Genomic DNA, 19,191 nt, shown 5'->3' on the forward strand with positions numbered 1-19,191 from the left:
TCAGCACCGTCATCACTAGACCAGGCTCGACAAAAACGACATGTAATTGCGGGAATTCAAATTGGTCTTTAATGGCTCTCTGGTCACTGTTTCACCTTCTCTTATGTCAGTTTCTACTGCCTGCCTGTGACGGTCTTCTTTTACTTGTAAACCCTGGCTGCCACGGCTAGATTACTATTCCGTGTATGTAAATAATCTGTGATGATTGATTTTATTATTAACAGAAAAGCGCACGAATGTGCTCTTGTGGGTTATGACATCACGTACACTGGTCGGTGAGTACAGACGGGTACAGACGATACAGACGTATCGGAGGAACGTGCTTTCAAACAGTGAAGCAGTATAAGCTACGATCCATGAAATAAGGGGTAACCTACTCCTCTCTTCCCAGCAAAATCACTCCATTATACACTGAATATACAAACTGTCTGAAAAAAGATAGAAGCATGTGACCGATGACAATTTAATTATGTTATTCTACGTTGATTTCATATTGTCACGTGTTTATGGTCGTAAAAATTTCACAAGCTTATGGCATCGCGACTAATATTAATCACAATTAATTACAACAGCTCACAATCAATGACTGCCCAAGACTCGCTCTATTCCCGTTCTCGTTCTTATTCTCATTCTCTTCAACCCCTTTCTTCCACAACATCCAGCTTCAAAACTCGAGAATTTGTTACACCCACTTGGCACAGACCCTACGGAAAACACAGCCCACATTATTGACAAAGCCTGTATACAGCTCCGTCACCTAGAAATATATCTATTGTTCCGCGCGTTTGCTTCTGCGAGAATGTGTTTAGAAATCCGTTGCCTAGCAAATGGGAATGGCGCGGATCCACAGAAAACAATTCTTGCAATACCTTTTCTATTGTTGAGTGTGTATTTCGGGCGTTGCCTAGAAGTGGGGTCCACATGTCACAATAATAGTACAATGATAAAATGAGCTTTATTAAAAATGTTGAACTATGCTCCTGTCGAAAGGCGAAGGCCTGCCATGCTCGTCTAGTGATGGGTAACTCTGCCGTTCAGGCAGTGGCAATGGAGAGTAAACGGGATGAACTGAAACTTGGGAAGCAAGTCAAGTGACAGCGCCAGTGCCAACTTTTCTAAACAAATCGGGATTCATGTGGCATTCAGAGGATGGGCCAAAGTTACGTTCAACTCCGTACACATCCCAACAGGAGAATGCGAAGCTCTGCGTAAAGAACGGCCACACAAGCACAAAATGAAGAGCATCTTGCCGAACAGTCAAATTGCATTGAAAACGTCACGTGCGGAAAACGAGCAAAAGTTAACTGGTCGCCGCAGGATGAGACATGGTGGGGGGTGGGGGGGGGGAGCCTTGATAAACGACACAAAGAGCGTTCCGTGTGTCGCGGTCGTGCAACACGGTGTATGCGGTGCCTGAGTTCGCACATATTTGTGAAACACAGGATGATTTCAGATGACAGGAGATACTATTCTTGTGGCGTAATCTGTCGGACGTCACATGTCGATAAGCGATTAACAGATAAACAGAGATAACATGAGTTGGCCACAGCGATCCGGGCACCAGGTAGGGGGACATCGCACTGCAACACTAGTGAGTAGAAACTGAGTAAAACTACGGTCTCGATTATGAACTCCTGTGGGTTGTGCAGGAACTGGCCGTGGTCGTTCTAAGGTTGCATTCATACGTGATGAGCGTGATGAGCAAGTGAAACTGGTCTACTTTAAAGTTTTATCCAGGTATGAGCACAGGAAGTTGAGAAAACCCACATTCTGGACTACGGATTGCTGAGGGCTGTAAACGGAAGTGGACATGGTTTATTTTTAAGGTTTTATCCAGAGATTTTTGAGGAACTGAGAAAAACACGGTCTGAATTGTGAATTAAGCAGGAAGTTGTCGTGATGTATTTTAAAGTTATTGTAACAAATTTGATCAACACGTTGCCAGGCAACAGCTCTGTATAAACACGTAAAACACGCAACAATAGATAAGGCTGTGTTTTATATGTCGTCCGTGCCGAGCAACAGCAGGAACGGGGTTCTCTGTGACCAGTTGTTAGGTTACGCAACGGTTCTTACAGTACAACATAGTCGTAACCTGAAGAAGTGAGTCTAGAACGTCTAGAAGAACTTTCTGTTCCGAGGTTCCAGAGTGACTGAAGACGAAACAGCTGGAAGACTTCATAGAGATTTGAAGTGCTACTTTCCGTGTTGAGATCTGCTGCCTGGAGACGACCAATGAAGATGGACAATCCTAGTGCGTGTGGAACGGTGAACTGGGTATTGTGTAAATCAGCGATAGCGCTGTATTGAAGTGTGATTAAGGTACTAATAAATCAAATCATCCGAACTAGAACCCGTTATTTTCGTCACGCGTACCCCCTACAGGCGACATTATTATATCCAGGCATTTGTGTTGAGGAAATGACGGAAGCTACTCACTCATGGACCTAATGGAGCTTAGCCCTTCTTGAGAAGCTTTCAGTTGTGCTGGTCCTCCAGCTTGGGGGATGGGCGTGGGGCTAACAACTCATTTTAAAAAATAAGCTTGTTGCGAAAGCTACAGTGTGGATTAGTCGCACTGTTTGCTGTGCTATTTTTGTTATTCATTTGCGAGGGCATAAAATGACTTCACTCATGTTTCATTATGACATTGTTTCAGTGTGACATCACATCTGTACTTCTGCAGTTATTACCATGGCGACGACACGGCGTCTCTTTATCATTGCTACAATCATCCTTGCTTGTGCTGCCGTGGCACTGACTGTCACATCGTTAGTCACCAGCTTCTGGGTGGTAGCAACCCTCTCTGATCCTGATGGCGCCTTCGAACCAAGTGACATTAATTATGGGCTGTTTGTAGGTCACATGGTTGGGACAAGGGCTGGAATAGTGAATATGAACCTCTCCAGTAAGCCACATAGCCAATAGAGATTAATTTTACTTGTAATAGTAACTGTGGTCACTGGAACTGTTACACCAGCCAGCCACAGAAATAGTTGCAGTATGAAGGGTGGAACACAGGTCCATTTACTACCCAAGGCAAAAACATTTTCATTGCTCATGTCAAGGAAATATGTATCTGGCATAAATGTACTTAGTTCACTTATATTTACATAATTTAACCATGCTCTATAAACTTTTGACCAGTATATATCTTTTTTGGAATTGATACTGTGTCAAATTTGGATATACAAGACATTTTCTTAATTCAGAAACTGTAAAAAAAAACACTTTAATTTCTGTGCCAGCACAGATAAATCTGCATCACAGTTTCACAAACTTTTTTTGTTGTTCAATGCTGTATAACACTCAGTTGTGTCCATCTGAAATCTAGAGAATATTTTTTGGAAACTGGGCCTATTTCCATCCTCAGATGAGGCAGGGGAGACATACTGTACTGCAGTGGTTCTCAATCTTTATCAGACCGTGGGCCGGTAAATTTTTTTTTTATAAGACGAGGGCCTGTTATAATTGAGGCCAGGACCCAGCACCAGGCTGTGGCCTTGCAGTTGAGAAACACTGCTCTACTGAATCACTTAAAAAGAGTTCAATTCTAACAAACCATTTCAGAGTCAGAGTTCAGTGCCTCTTGGTGACAAACCCCTTGAGACTCACGACAAGCATTTTTTCAACTGAATACTTTCAGCTATATGAACCCCTGAGAAGAGGCTATAGTGCAGGAAGGTAACAGGAAAATATAAATAAAAATTGTGATAGAGGATGCACAGACCTGAAAGTAAGATAGAAGGGGAGGTGAACATTTTACACAGCAGCCAAAAACCAAGTTCGCAGAACCCAATGCATAGGATTAAATGGAGATTGTTTTGAAACCATTTTGTGCCTGCTGCTAGTGACATCTGTGGAGTAAAACCCTGAACACTACGGGCTACAACGTTATAGAAACCCGTGAGGAATCTGTCACATCATACTGATCTCAGTGAGCTGGTAAACCTCACTGCTGACAAGGGAGATACACATGAGAAAATATCCAAACTGGATTGGCAGATTGTAATGGTTAAGCATGTCATATAGGTCAATTCATTGTATTTCCTATCTTTGCTGTTACTTGCAATTTCAAAAAATCCTTTCTTCATCCCAGCCTACCTATGATCACAGAGCTGCACAACTAGGGGCCTGCCTATTTTGCCAATGGAGCTTCTTGAACATTCACATGGAATGCTATAGAAGTACTGCATGGGTTGGGGATCTCTTTCTGGCCTGGTTTCCAAGTTTATGTACTCACTGTCTTCATGGAGGCACTAACAGGGAAAGGAAACTGGCTTGGACTTGAACCCATACAAGTAACAGCAAAATCAGCTTATTTTCCCAGGCTTGTCTCTCCAACAGGAACACGTCTTTACAGATTTATTTTACACTGAAATGTTTGGAAGAAACTGGGGTTGGAGAAATAAATGGACATTTGGCTATTATACAGAGTAAGTAGAAATGATCTTCACAATTTTGAAAATCTACTGTGAAACAACTAGGCAAGATAATTACATCCCACCTTTCAGACATTAGATTACAACTGTCACATGGAGTTGCAATGATTTACCACCACAAAAATTGTGACACCTCTGTAAAAAGCGAAGTGCACCCTATGATTTAATAAAGCCAAATGTGTGAAACAAGTGGAACAGTGAATGCTATTGGATGAACTTTAGAGTGGATCCACTTATGCACCTTACAAAGAGTTCTGTGGGACAGGCTGTTTGTGCTGAGGGAATGTTCCCTTTGCAGCAGATGTAAGGAAGGAGCTGGAATACCAACAGTATATGGAATACCATATAAGGAACACCTCTAAGTGGTAAGATAAATTCAGACAGTTGTAGTTTACTGTTTAAATGTTCAGATGTTGTATCTTGCCATACTGCTTCACAATAAATTGCTTGAATTATGAAGATCATCTCTGCTCACCCTTATATACTTGTAGGTATCTTTAAATTCTTTAAGGTAACATATTAACAAGTGCAAACATATCAGGTCTGTAGAAATAAAACAAAAACCCTATAACAACATAAGGATAAACTGATTTATTAACAATAAAAAATATATGAATCAGGGTTTACATTATTTTATACATTTTAATTACATAAAAAAATCTTCATCCTTGTGTGCACTAGAATCAATGTGTCGCTTCCTAGTCACTAAATAACAGTGCAACTTCAGATGGCAGCAGTATCACTATATCACTCATCCCCCAATGCTCCTGTTTCTTGTGATGTAATTACTGCACAGTGCTGCACCAACTGCTGTGCTAACCTTCAGCCCGTAGGCATGAACCACAAAGACTCTGTAAAGAGTGACACACATTCTGTTGCAGTGTCGTGCCTCTTCTCAGAGAATGTGTGCCTTATGTCCTGCCAGACTGAAGACACAGCACGTGAGGAGGAGTTGGAGAACCTAGTGCATGGGTCTGTAGATTTTGTGTGCCCAAATGTCGATGGAACCGCAAATAACACAAGTAAGTGGCAAGACTGTGCTGTCAGTGTGACTACAGAAATACACTACTGGCCATTGTGATGTGGCTACACTTTACTGCACCTGTGAATCTGACAATGTTCCAGACTCATCAGAAAAGAAGTTCATCAATGCAGGCATCTGGGTCAGCTCTGTGCTGTTTTTGGCAGTGGAACTTCTTGCTGGAGTGTTGGCAGCAGTGTTTGCTGTCATAAACGCTACTACCAACCCCACGGAACCGATAGTAGGAGTGTTGGGTCTGTATGTATGGAATGGCATTGCAGGTAAACTGTCGGGCATGACGAGAGTGATATTATTTCAACTTGGTGGCTGTGCACAATGGGCCCGCCAGTGGTGTGAGTGCTTCGAATGACTGGAGGTTGTCCCTCCATGTCAACACTCAACACAATGGCCATGCCACATTTAATTCAAGGCGTCACCTGCAGCACTCAATACAGAATCATTAAAGCTGTACTGTAACAGATATCTGAAAAATCCTGGCTTTTATCTAAAGTGGGAAATAACAATGTTTTGCGTCTGAAAACGAAACTTGTCAGCATGCGCATCATGGAAGATAAATTCCAAACAAGAAGAACCTGGTGTCACTGAAAATTACTCACATTATATTTTCAAATTCTGACAGAATGCAATCCACCTTCCTCATTCACCTGATCTATTTAATGACACTTTATGAACAGCCGAAGGCATTCAAGCATTGTCAATGGCAATAGCTTTTAAACCAGTGGCAGGGTAAGAATGTATATACATAACTGTAAACATAGGAACACAGTATGGGACTCCTTCAGGTTTACTGTTGCAGTGGGCTGCACACTCCTGGTCATGATTCTCTGGGGCTCCCAGTTTGCTGCCACGCTGTCAGACAACATAGCCTACTCAGAGACCATCACTGGCATCTTCAGTTCACAGGGGCAAGCAAGCCTTGGTGTGTCTTACTGGTGAGAGCAAAACCATCTTAATACTCAGTAAAATACAGTTATTATCAAAGCTGGACAACATATACAGTAAACCCTCACTAATCCAGATTAACTGATAATTGGGATTAATGAAGCAAAAGAGAGCCAAAAAATCCTAAGAAAACAAATAGATGGAAAATTTAATAACATAGGCAGTATCTTGGGGTATCTGCCCTAGGTGGCTTGTCCCAGTTTTGGAGCTTTTACCCTTGCATGACTTAGCATGCATCACACTGAGTACAAATAAATGACATCTCTCAAGTTTTAATGATATTCATCTGCCATCAGAATGAGTACCCTTGAGGCTATGCTCTAGCAAGGGTTCACCACATATAATTAATATTAGAGTCAATTTTACCGACCACACAACATATTTTTATTATTATTACACTACACGTTTCGACCTCAGGTGTACGAACACAGCTGTATAATTACACGCAATCACATTAGATTACACTGTTGAGGTACATTTTAATAGATGCTGAGAACACAGGAAATACTTCAGAAAAAACTGAACTCCCTAATGAGGGGATATACATGATCGAAACATTTTCACACCACATTTCTCTAAGAACCATCATATTATCCTCTCATCTACACCTGTCTCCCCCTAATAATCTCTTTCCACACATCTTTCCAACCAAGATATTGTAAACATTCTGTGTTTCCTTCATCTGCAAATGTCACGCAACTGTTTATGTGGAGACACCAAGTTAACATTTCACACTGTTACTGACACAGGTTACTCCTCATCGTGCTGTTCCTTCACATCGCCAACCTGACACTGCTTGGGGTTCGCGAATATCTGCTGTCTCGGGAGCCACCACCCCCTACCATCAAGATGGAGGAGAACACAGATGGAGTCATTTTCCTGTACTGACAACAATGCACACAATGGTGCCAGAGTGTTCCAAAACAGAATTCTTAATTAGTAAGAAAGACAAGCTGCTTCTCATATCATATAAATTCACTGAAGCAAATGACATGGCGATTTTACTGAAGTGCTGCCTGTTCATGACAAGGATATTCAATACCAACAAACATTGCCATGGTGACCTGGTACAGTGCAACAAGACATTTCATAATTCCTTTTGAGATGCATAACCACACTTGAACATTTAGAGCTTTCCACATACTTGTTTCACAAGCTCCACACATTTATTGGAACTGTGTCGAGTGCATGGAATTTACATCAAGCAGCTTACATTATGAAGATCACTGTCCTCTCTTTCAGGGTGTGATGCCATGAAGTCTGGTGGGATCTTACCAACTGCCCTGAGTCCTCCCTCTCTATCCACCCTGAAGACTGAGTCAGACACCTCCACACAAGACTACATGGCATCATATGCCACAAGACAGGAATCCTTACAGTCATGACCACATGAATGTCAACACGCTGTCTTTGGACCCTCCAATTTCCTCAGTGAATGACTGTGGGACCGCTGCTTACCGATTATGTCTCTTGTTTACTTACAATTTGTACCACATCCATGAAGCCAAATTAATGTTTACATTAAAGACATTAGAACTGTAATTAATAGTTGTGGATAAATGTGTCTTGCTTGGAACACTGCAGTGCCATCATACTGTCAGTATCTGGACATTCCTCTTGTCAGAGCTGAGTCTCCTGTCTGTGCCAGTGTGCTTTTCTTGGTCACAAACACAAACCCATAAAAACCACATACTCCTCATGACTCACAGGTTTCTTACACAGTGCCCTGTGCAGTCACTCCAGGTCCTCTCAGGCACAGCTACTCTGGTCTTCAGATTTGAAAAATGGTTTCACAGTAACTTGACAGCAATGTGAACAACACAACTGGTGCAAAATATCAAAGTGGATGCATGTTTGATACTATATGAATAATTAACTCGGAACTACAGGAAACTTGTTTTCACATTGTGACTACACCACAAGAATTATGGCTGCTCACTTGCCAGCGTGAGTTTCTGCTTACAGAATTATTCCATAAAAGGCTTAGATGGCCCAAGGACGATCTTACAAAATATTCCATTTTCTCTGGTAGTACATAATTTTGGATTCTCCTCAGAGATGGTGGTGATGTTTCCTCAGGAACCCTTCAGCAAAATAAGCATCCTTGGTACATCTCGATCACACTGAAATACTCAGAGGTCTTCATTTTTCCAAAAATAATCCAGATCCATTGTATTTTCCTGTATATGAAAATCTCACACCAAAGTGGTTAATGCTGACCAACAACAAGCATAAAAGAATATTTCTATGGAGAATGATGCCAGACTATGTTTGTGTGTGGACTTTGCAACTCCCAGTACATTGTACAGATCTAAACACAACTGTTACTGATCGTTAATCTGTCTGGGCTCTCAATGCCCAACACAAATTCCGATCAACAAGTTACCTCAATTTTTACAATATTAAATTCATAAATAATTCCAGAATTATTTATTGCATCTGGTTCCTATTTAGAAATCAGGCTAAAGATATCCAGAACAAGTATATCAGGCTACAGTCTATAAATCAAGCAAATACAAATTTTTCCCCATGTTCCCTTTTGAGACTGTTAAGAGCATTGACATCCATACTGCATTACATACAAGATGCCTTGAAGCATGCATCACAGTTGTGTAACATGGATCTCAGTTTTACCATTTCCAGTTGATGGTCTCTCACAATTTGTATACTATTCACTTTAAACTTGTCCAGCAGAAATGTAGACTAAATATATTTCCATTACAAATGATTGTAATATTTGTGCCAATATTTGATTAAGTTCTGATTCGTATTTAATAAATGTTTATTTATGATGCACACATTAACATTATCAATACAAGTTGAACTGTTACCTACCCGGACTGTAACCAGTCCGAAATTTCAGGAGAGGGAAAGGGGGAGTTCATTCACTTGTTGTTGTGGGAAATACACGCACAAATTGAGAGCTATGCTGACTGAGTTTAACAATTACAATAATATAATAACGAAATAAATATACATTTAACAATAATAAAGGAAAAAAACATATGACGTGAATACCAGAAATAATATTACAAAAAACCTAGCATGACCCACTCCGGTCATTCAAGCCAATACCTTATTCATGGGCCACCGCCCATTTCACTGACCATTTACTTTCACAAACCAAGGAAAGAAAAAAATACCAATACTCACATGTGTACATATACTCACAGGGTGTATATATACTCAGAGGGTACCCATACATATATATTTATATAAAACACCTTTGCCTCGCCATTGCTCCATAGCTCGGCAAAGGGGCCCTCTCCCGGGACACACAGCGCTGACTTCCAAAAATAAATTTAATTTTGAAAAAGAAAGGAAACCAAACAGAAATTTCTAAGAACAGGGACAACCACCCTGAACGACCGCCACCCAGGGAAAGAGAGCGATCGTTTGTGTCATCTTACCACGACAAGAAGAGGAGGAAGGAAAAAAGAGGGGGAGGGTCATGTGACATCGTTGAAAAGAACTTTACAAGAAATATGTGAGCATTGGCTGTGGTGGACTGCAATTCCATGACGCCTTTCACGGGGCGAACCCTTTGAATCGTCTTCAGACAGTTCAAAGTGTCAACTTCTTTTTGAAGTTTGTGAGCCAGAAACAGATGTATTTATCATTTCTCTCTTATAGGAGATCCAGTCATATAATATAATGGCTTCTATACTTCATCCATTGTCTAGTACTGCAAACAGAATGCAATCTTTTGGAAAACTAGATCTGTTTCATCCTCAGGCGAAAAGTTGGAGGGGGCACCTACTCTGTTAGCTGTTAGAGAGAGCTAATCTGTCAGTGCACCAGGTCCAGTGGCTGAGATCAGCCCCTTTTCAACAGATCCCAACACAGGAATCCTAAACCAAAGTACACACACACCCCAAAGGTAAAACTATCCTTGTAATAGACAGTAAAGGCTCCCACATTATCTAGACAATCAGCTCACATGTCAGTCTTTTATTGTATGTGATCTGTGCATTTTATCTACTAACAGATGTTGAAATTATTCTTGAAAACAGGCGATGGATCCAAAGTCTAGCAAATGAAATGCCAGAACTGTCACAGGTCAAGTGCATACAACAGCACATTTTGCTTGAGGATGGTGTACAACAGACCCAAAATATGTTAAGTAGTCTGTTAACCTTTAAGAGCCGAACGACTCCATATGGCGTCATGAAAATAAAGTCAAGGGGACGAATGACGCCATATGTCGTCGCGCAGTCCACGCGTGCGGCCGGCTTTTTAAAATCTAATTTTGAGTTATAAATTCTTTTTCTACTTACATGATTTTAGGTCACCAGCTTTATAAGTTGTCTCTGTTCCCACCTGCGTCATCTAACGGAATGTTGGCTTCGTGTGGAAATCTTGGAAACATCCGGAAATCCAGAGTCCGACGTCGCACTTCACGCACTTTGTCTGGACGGTTCTTCGTTTCCCACGCGAAAAGCACACACGACACCTCAATTGCGAAGTAGAGGAAGTCGGCCAGTGATGTGGTTTGGCCTCCTATAATCGGTATATCTCCGATAAAACGGCAGGGGTTCGATCCCTGGGCCGTTGATGGCGAGGTGGACCCCTTCCAGCATGTTCCTCACAAGAGCGAGACGAAATTCTCTGTGTGACAACAGGATGTAACTGTTCAGATCCAGGAGATGGAAAAATAGTTTATTTGTCCATTTCCAGGTTCGACGACAGATGCTATAACTGTTTGCCACAGTTTGCCCACAGCTCCACCTGAATAATTCACACTCCTCTTGCCATGCTGGTGTGGTGGTCCCCAGGTTTCCGACCAAGATGATGGTTCTTCGTCGAAATCAATTTCTGATTCACTTTCCTCAACGCCACTCTCAGAACTGTCGGTACAACAATCTGATTCGGAGTCGTTTACGAGTTGAAATATGTCAGCATCTTCCAAACAAGACAGCGCAATGGTTGGTTCATGCTTTTGACACTGCTTGGCTGTGCTAACCATGAAAGTACTTATAATCTACTTCCAGCAGAGTGAGGACAGAGAGCTTGTTGTGTTGCGACAAGCGATAATAAACAATCGGGGTTCTTGTATACGAATAGATACTCACCCCACATCTCTGCATACCAAAAGAACTAAGTGTATAATCTTTCGATACATGCAAGAATAAACATGGCGACATAGACCATCCGCTGTGTTGCAACATTTACATAGAGCATTCTTACTTCCAAGAACTCTGAATTCATGTAGAGAGATGACAAATGGGAATTTTTTAATTGGCATCAGTCTAAAAATTTTTACACATTTTATAAGGTCTGTAAATTACAATATCTGATTCTATATTCTTTCTAGAAAAAAACAGTGTTTATTTGGTTCGTTTATCACAAAAATTGTAGAAATCACAGCAATTTTAGGAAATGATTACAGTTTTTATTGCTTTAAAATTGTGGGTATTTAAATCAAATCCGTCCCGCTGCCATTACTGGAATTTAAAGGGACGTCACTTAAAGGTTAATGAATCTGGGTTGAGTTCATGAAATAATGTCTGACTGCATAAGCAACTGTTTCTGAGATGCAAATGGAATGGAATGAGACAGGAACAAGTGTGAAACCTCATACACAGTTGTCCAGATTTGAATTAAAGAACTGCCAAACTGTTGACAAACTAACACACATGTCCTAACAAAAGCCAGTTCACATTCTAACATCCAATTTCCATGATATGCATTTCACCACTACCCTCCCACCACTGTCCCTGATTCAAAATTGCTGTGTTCAAACATATATTACCACCAAATACAATTCTGTGACTTCAAGTACCCATTCTACAACACAAAAATCTTTAAAGTGAGGGGGCTGTTAGCCATACGCCTTCTATCAGCTGTCCACATATTCAGAGTTCCACATCTGCTGAACTCAGTGTGTATTTACTGAGCTCCTGTCAGCATGAAGCTGACTACTCACCTCCATCATAAGCTGATCTAAACACCAATGAATGTGACAAGGAAAAGATCAGAGACTCGTCATTATTCACGCTCCTGTGGCACAACACAGGCTTCCTGGTCCACCTTGCTCCTGATGAGATGCACTGCTGGCAGAAGACACAGCCCACAAGCACACTTCTGTCCCGACACAAAGTCAAAGGCCCCAACACGACCCTGACATTTGGGACAGTGCAGTCGTCCTTTCACCCAACCCTCCTGCAAGTACAACAGTCACCTGCTTCAATTCACATGCTCTTCACTTCCTACCTTTACCTGTCCTTTGTTTTATTTGGCGATATTTGCCTTGACCAAGAGCACAAAATTAAAGGAAGAGATGGCTGAGAATGTGGCCTTCTGTGTTGTGACACTGTATGGTGTAGTACTGCAGAAGCTGTAGCAACATTTTGGGGGAACATACTACCACCATGTTTGGGGTCAGGATAGCGGCCTCCATAGTCTAGGGGTAATGTTCCCACCTCATGACTCAAGGTACGCAGGTTCAAACCTGGTGGAGGTCGTGGAATTTTTTAAGGGGAGAAAAATTCAGGGAACAAGTCCTGTGTCGTAGATTTAGGGCATGTAAAAGATCCTCATGTCTGTAGGAGACCTCTGAACAAAATTAGGCAAAAAGTTTCCCGCCCAAGTAGTTTCCTCCGGTAGATGGGGAAGTATCGGGGACCACTGCCAGAGAGGGCCGACCTCGCTGGTAGAACGGGGCTGATGGCGAGCACCAGTACTGGAAGGGCATGGCAACTAGTAGAATAATTAAAGGGGGACGCACAATAGATCAACAAATGGTCGCAGTGCATGGGGAAACCCACCCCCTCCAAAATAATAATAATAATAATAATAATAATTAGGGTCAGGATGTGGCAAGCTCACTGGAGGGAGGTAGGGGGTGGGGGGGAGAAGCAGGTGCTTTGACTGGGCTCGCATCACCTGCAATATTGCAGTGTCACCATCCAGGAGACCATAATCTGAACACTCAGCAGCACAGAAATATGAGAACTTCATACTGAATATTACCTGGAAGAGGTCATTTACTTTAAGTTCTGTCCAAAGCAAAAGTATAACAGCTACTCACTAAGACATGGCTACTTCAGTGAACTACTGTCCCATGTTGCTGCAGAAAATGTCAATTTTTACATGTATAAACAAGCAAACAAACATGTAACACCACCTCTATTAAAACTAAAAACGTTCAGTTCTAAAACATTTCAGATTACATAAAAGTTACCAACAGCAGATGTTCTAACATGCTATCTCAGAACTTACATAAGACGACTGAGGAAGGCCTCACTCATGATCAGCACCCTGACTCCCAAATATGAAGAAATAGTGTTAATGAACACACCATGACAGTCTCTAACTTCCACATCTTCTTCAAAGTCCTTACATGGCTAAAATGTTTCTTCCACTGCTTTTACATACGCTGTACAAGATTGCTGGGCCTCTTGATGTCTCACACAACATAACAGTGAATCATTTCAATTGGTGCCACACTCTGTCACCATGCTATCTACTGACCATAAAGCCTGCCATTTGTTTTGTAAAGCCATGAACTGTGAGGTCACAGTTCACGGCTTTACAAAACAGCACAGGGTACCAAGGAAAAGTCTGGTTCTAAGAGACACAAATTAAGAGAGAAATCATGTAATTGAGAAATTTACAATTTATACAGCTTATCTACCATTACCATATTTATTCGGCACTGATAAGGGCAACAAGAAATGCACAAGGAATCTCAGCAGAAATGCTCTTGGAAGACTGGAAACTGAAAGGAGGAGAACTATTCTGACGACATGAATTAACTCAGAATCGTTTGTTTGAGTTTTCAGATTCAGTTCCCAGATTGTTACCACCTTAAGAAATTCGTGCACTGCACAATTTTTGGACTTAGAACCTGGAAGGTATCTCCATTACAGACCTTGTCTACAATTGTCTCGATCCAGGCTGGAAGCCGGTCCTCTTGCAAATAAAAGACTGCACCAAATTGTACTGCTGCACAGGCCGCATTGGCACCGATGTGTTCTCCATGTGCCGTTAGTACAGCATCATGCTGCGTTAACAGAACCTGACGACACTTCCGACATTTCAGTGACATCTGAAACTGCAATGCTAAATGAAAAAATGATATGATGTGTTTTGACTTCTAATAGAAACCTACTGTGGTTAAGCTGTCCTTCACTGCAACGTATATCCTTCCGCCTTAAACTCAAATTTGTATTCAAAACAAACAAGAAAAAATCTTATTTATCAGATTCAACTGAAAAAATATATTCTCCTACCTATAACTAGGCCCTTCGTTTTAACGTAATACAATTTTAATTAACAGTCAACTCAAGCACATTTCGCAATAAGCATATCCATCATGCACCGCGACGACCGCGACTTCCCTTCTGCAGAATTGCCAACGTAATAATTTGATTTGAAATTCTCACAGCTGTTGTTACCAAGAGCACCATGGAGCGCTATCATCTGGGGTATAACGCCATGTGTTCATGTTTCAGGCTGGGAGCGCACAAAATGCGTCCGTTGTAGAAATAAACAAGAGAGGCGAATGCTATGCTTTCTTCTGGCTCTATTGCAGACAAAATACTACGCACCGCATTCTGCAACTGTGTGGTGTCCTCAGCAACGTCCGTCATAAAGTACGTTCGTTGCAACGGACGTAGTTCGTGCGCTCGTGAAGTCAACCGACGTTGCGGAGGAATAAATCGCCTCCAATGTCATCTGCTTTCTCATTGGTATCTTGTTCGGCTTGCTGGGCCCTCAAGATAGCTCAAATGGAGGCGATATGTTTCTCCGAAATGCCAGTTGACTTTCAACGGACTACACGGCATTATATCCCAGAAGATACTATTCTTTTAATATTTTGTCCTTTGTAGTTTATAATAGTCAACACAGATTACTATGGAAATGAGGTAAGGTAAAGGTAAAGTTGTCCCTGTGCTTGACTAATTAAGCATTACCCATGAAGGCGTATGGAGGAATGGATGTATAGATCCACATTTTCTTGACCTCGGCAATAGTTTGAGGTGAGTGGTCAGCTTCACTCCCCAGCCGCTTTACCCCCGGGGAAAGGGCCCTCGATACCCATTGGATGGGAGGCTGGGTGGTCCCCAGAGCCGGTATGGACAACGTGCAGAAGAGAAAATTCTTGGCCATAACGGGACTCGAACTCCAACCCCTCGGTAGTCCAGCCCGTAACCAATCGCTATGCCGACTACGCTATCCCGGCTTCATGGATTATTTTCTTAACATTAAATTTTAGAAGCTAAATACGTCTCGTAGACAGAGTAAAAGCAGTCATTATTCAAAGCCGAAGTCATACATTAGTCAGAATTTTAAGAATATGGAAATGGTTACATAATATGGATACCATAGAATACTAAACAGGGAACTGTAACAGAAATTTTAATTTATTTGTTTCATTCTGATCCGTCACACTAACAATTACAAAGACAAAAATAACACCGTCCAGTGTGACTATTTAAGTTTTATCACTTGAAAACTTATCACCCTTTCGATTCCTACGGGTCATTCCATGTGAGGTCATCCAGAGAGGTCGCTCACCATTTTTAAAAGAATTCAAATTTTGTACACTTATTTCTACACATTTTCACACCTCAAAAATATTTAAAAAAAAACTGTAATCCGCTCGGTTCTCCCGGTACAGCTGTTCTTATAATGCGAGAAAACGCGTCCTCGGCTCAAATTGAGGTTTGCGTTATCTGCTGTATCTCCATAGCTTTTGCAGCTAGAGACTCCAATGAAAAACCAATTTGTTCCTCATGATATGGGCAACAAATCATATTATTATAAGGTTTTACTCAACTCACTTTCTCTGGGTGTAATTAAGCTTGAAACTTACCTATCGATTTTGGGAAAAACGCTATTTTTCACCTTCAGAAACCAATGGGAGGTGGAAAGTATCAGTTCTGTGGCTTCTACCCTTTATTTTCCCCTACATGGAGAATATAATCACGTAGTTCTGGACACCGTATCTATTTTCCAAAATTTTCCAGGACCTTCCAAACTTTGCTCTGGGCCCCAAATCGGCCATTTTTAACATTTCATATCTCCGGTGGGGAAGTTTAGAAAATTTTGAAATTCATAGCAAATAATGCTCTATTCTAGAGTAACTTGAAGTTAAAATTACAACTTTGATATTCAACTAATAGCGAAGCTGTGGGCACCTTGAGTTTTACAGATTTTGCAGAAAATTGTTCGTTTCTCGTTCAAGACGAGTTTCAAAGTTTCCACTGGGTAAATCAGCAGGCTACACGTCACCCTTTTGTGTATTACTGCAAGGCGGACACTATAACAAAATGCCCAACCTTGTGTATAATCAGTGATCATGTAAAGCACGATAGAGCCACAGTTTGTGTGTTGCAAAAATTTCTTATCGCCGATGTAAAAGGAAATGTGCCTTCAGTCAGGAAAGTTATTTATTTCAGTGCAGGCGCTGGAAGCCAATATAAAAACAAAGAGAATCTTTCCAATTTATGTTATCACTATGAAGACTTCGGACTTGGAGCAGAATGGAACTTCTTTGCCACCTCGCACGGGAAGAAAGCCTGCGACGGTATTGGCAGCACAACGAAGAGGCAAGCAACGAAAGCCAGTCTTCAAAGAACTCATTTTAATCAAATCAAGTGCCCGCTAGAACTGTAAATATTCTGCACACAAAATATCCCAGGGATAGTTTACATTTTTGTGCCAAAAGAGGAAGTTGCAAGAAATGAAATCATTCTAAAAAGAATTTTCCAAAAGTGCAAAACTGTGCTCCACACAAGAGAAAAACACCGGGTCGCCCATCTGGAGGAAAACACGGTCAGGTGTTATAAAACATCCAAGTCCGATGATTTCGAAGAATTCTTGATAGTGGACACTTGCCGACCCACGTGTACTTTCAAACAAACTGGAAAATATTGATGGGAGTACACAAAGAACTAATACCATTGGATGCAGGTAAGCCAATTGTTGAGGTATTGATTTTCTTTTTGGTAAAATCCAAAGTGCCCACAACTTCGCTATTAGTTGAATATAAAAGTTATAATGTTAACTCCATGTTACTCTGAAATAGAGCATTATTTGCTACGAGTTTGAAATTTTTCGGAGCTTCCCCACTGGATATAGAGATGTTAAAAATGGCCGATTTGGGGCCCAGAGCAAAGTTTGGAAGGTCCTGGAAAATTTTGGAAAATAGATACGGTGTTCAAAACTACGTGATTATATTCTTCATGTAGTGGAAAATAAAGGGTAGAAGCCACAGATCTGATACTTTCCCCCTCCCATTGGTTTTTGAAGGTGAAAAATAGCGTTTTTCCCAAAATCGATAGGTAAGTTTCGAGCTTAATTAGACCTACAGGAAGTGAGTTGAGTGAAACCTTGTAATGCTATGATTTATAGTCCATATCATGAGGAATAAATTGGTTTCTCACTGGACTCCCTAGCTTCAATAGTTATCGAGATACGGGAGATAACGCAAACCTCCATTTGAGCCGAAAACGCGTTTATTCGCATTATAAAAACGGCTGTACCGGGAGAACCGAGCGGATTACAATTTTTTTAAAAATATTTTTGAGGTGTGAAAATATGTAGAAATAAGTGTACAAAACTTGAATTCTTTTAAAAATGGTGAGCGACTTCTCTGGATGACTTCACATGGAATGACCCCTACGGATCATCCTTAGAGGGCATCAATACTTTTTCCGGAAACAACTATTACAATAGCTGTTAAATTATATACATACACATATAATGTATGAAATACACAATGTACACAATGTTCAACTTTTGACAGTCACAGCAGCCTTCCTGGTATCAAAATTTTTAAATTTTCTTAAAAATGTTGTTGTTTAAGATTATTTTTTTTTTTATAAAGCATGCAGGTTCGTGTCAATTCTCCTATTGTCTTTCTTAGAGGTGGCTGATCTTGTGCCGCCCGTCTATCTTGAGAAAGGAGATTCTTAGTATTTTCCGTGTCCATTCGTGGCTTGCTGTGTTGTTTACACTCTTCTTTGTAGAAATTTTAACATTATTTTTCTCACATGCTATATAGAAATTAAGCTGCGGAACATATCTGGTGTTGTTAATCACACTGTGCTAAACGCAAAAATTACAGTACAAGCCACCTCTGCTGAACTGTGGTTATATTTTCTTAAATGTGTCCTTTCAGGTCCTTTTGGGGATGTACAGTTTGGTATGAATCTACCAGACTGTACGGCGCCATATACCTGCAGACAATAGCCGCGATTCTGTGGTGAGAACCACTTATGAGAGGAATGTTTACGTTGCATGTTTTAAACATCCTGTAATATTTTAAGGGACATCCTCGTATTGTGGTGGCCGGTTACTTATTCTTCTTTTTGTTCAACGATGTTTTTGGTGAACAGACATTCGCAATGATATTAGTGAACTGAAAATCAATTTTCTTGCATTATCTTATATTTTTACGGATCTATACATTCAGGGGACAAGTTTGCCTAGTTTTTTAAATTTAACTCACGTATGTTGAGTGTTCTTATGTCAACAGAACATACATTTTTAGATACGTTATGGATAGATGATGTCATATAGGTGTGTATTTGGCCATTTCTTTCTGGGACAATATTTGCAAAACAACGCTGATATTGAAAACGAGTAGAGAATGCTGCAGGCCATGCTTGAAATTCCGATGTTGGCCATTCTGAAAACTCGTTCAATACGACTGTAGAACTCTGCCATCTATGTGAAAGCCTGTCAGCTGGAAATGGTTAATTCTTCTTTTGTTTGTCCGTTTTACCTTCAGTTGCTATAGTGCTCGGAATGCAG

At 40.9% G+C, this 19,191-nt stretch overlaps 2 protein-coding genes across 6 annotated transcripts in view; one reads left to right on the plus strand and one right to left on the minus strand.

Moving 5' to 3' along the window:
• Positions 1-10,630, plus strand: part of LOC111863718 (clarin-3) — a 20,088-nt gene extending 9,458 nt beyond the window's left edge. Inside the window, exons 1-6 of one of the 5 annotated variants that reach the window (XM_023850282.2) lie at positions 1,386-1,591; positions 2,660-2,908; positions 5,324-5,464; positions 5,568-5,744; positions 6,281-6,416; positions 7,176-10,630. In XM_023850282.2, the coding sequence (XP_023706050.1) occupies positions 2,695-2,908; positions 5,324-5,464; positions 5,568-5,744; positions 6,281-6,416; positions 7,176-7,314 (807 nt within the window). In that variant the 5' untranslated portion in view covers positions 1,386-1,591; positions 2,660-2,694 and the 3' untranslated portion in view covers positions 7,315-10,630. The other 4 variants (XM_023850283.2, XM_023850281.2, XM_023850280.2 and 1 more) reach the window with 4 other exon arrangements.
• A 1,150-nt stretch (positions 10,631-11,780) lies between these two features.
• LOC111863719 (E3 ubiquitin-protein ligase RNF180) lies at positions 11,781-14,756 on the minus strand. Its single transcript, XM_023850284.2, has 3 exons — positions 14,661-14,756; positions 14,300-14,482; positions 11,781-12,588 (listed from the first exon to the last, which is right to left on the minus strand). The coding sequence occupies exons 2-3, from the start codon at positions 14,474-14,476 to the stop codon at positions 12,415-12,417; spliced, it is 351 nt and encodes a 116-aa protein (XP_023706052.1). The 5' UTR covers positions 14,477-14,482; positions 14,661-14,756; the 3' UTR covers positions 11,781-12,414.
• Between the last annotated feature and the right edge of the window lie 4,435 nt (positions 14,757-19,191).

This window comes from Cryptotermes secundus, unplaced genomic scaffold (genome assembly GCF_002891405.2).
Source record: "Cryptotermes secundus unplaced genomic scaffold, Csec_1.0 scaffold520, whole genome shotgun sequence".
NCBI classification, from domain to species: domain Eukaryota; kingdom Metazoa; phylum Arthropoda; class Insecta; order Blattodea; family Kalotermitidae; genus Cryptotermes; species Cryptotermes secundus.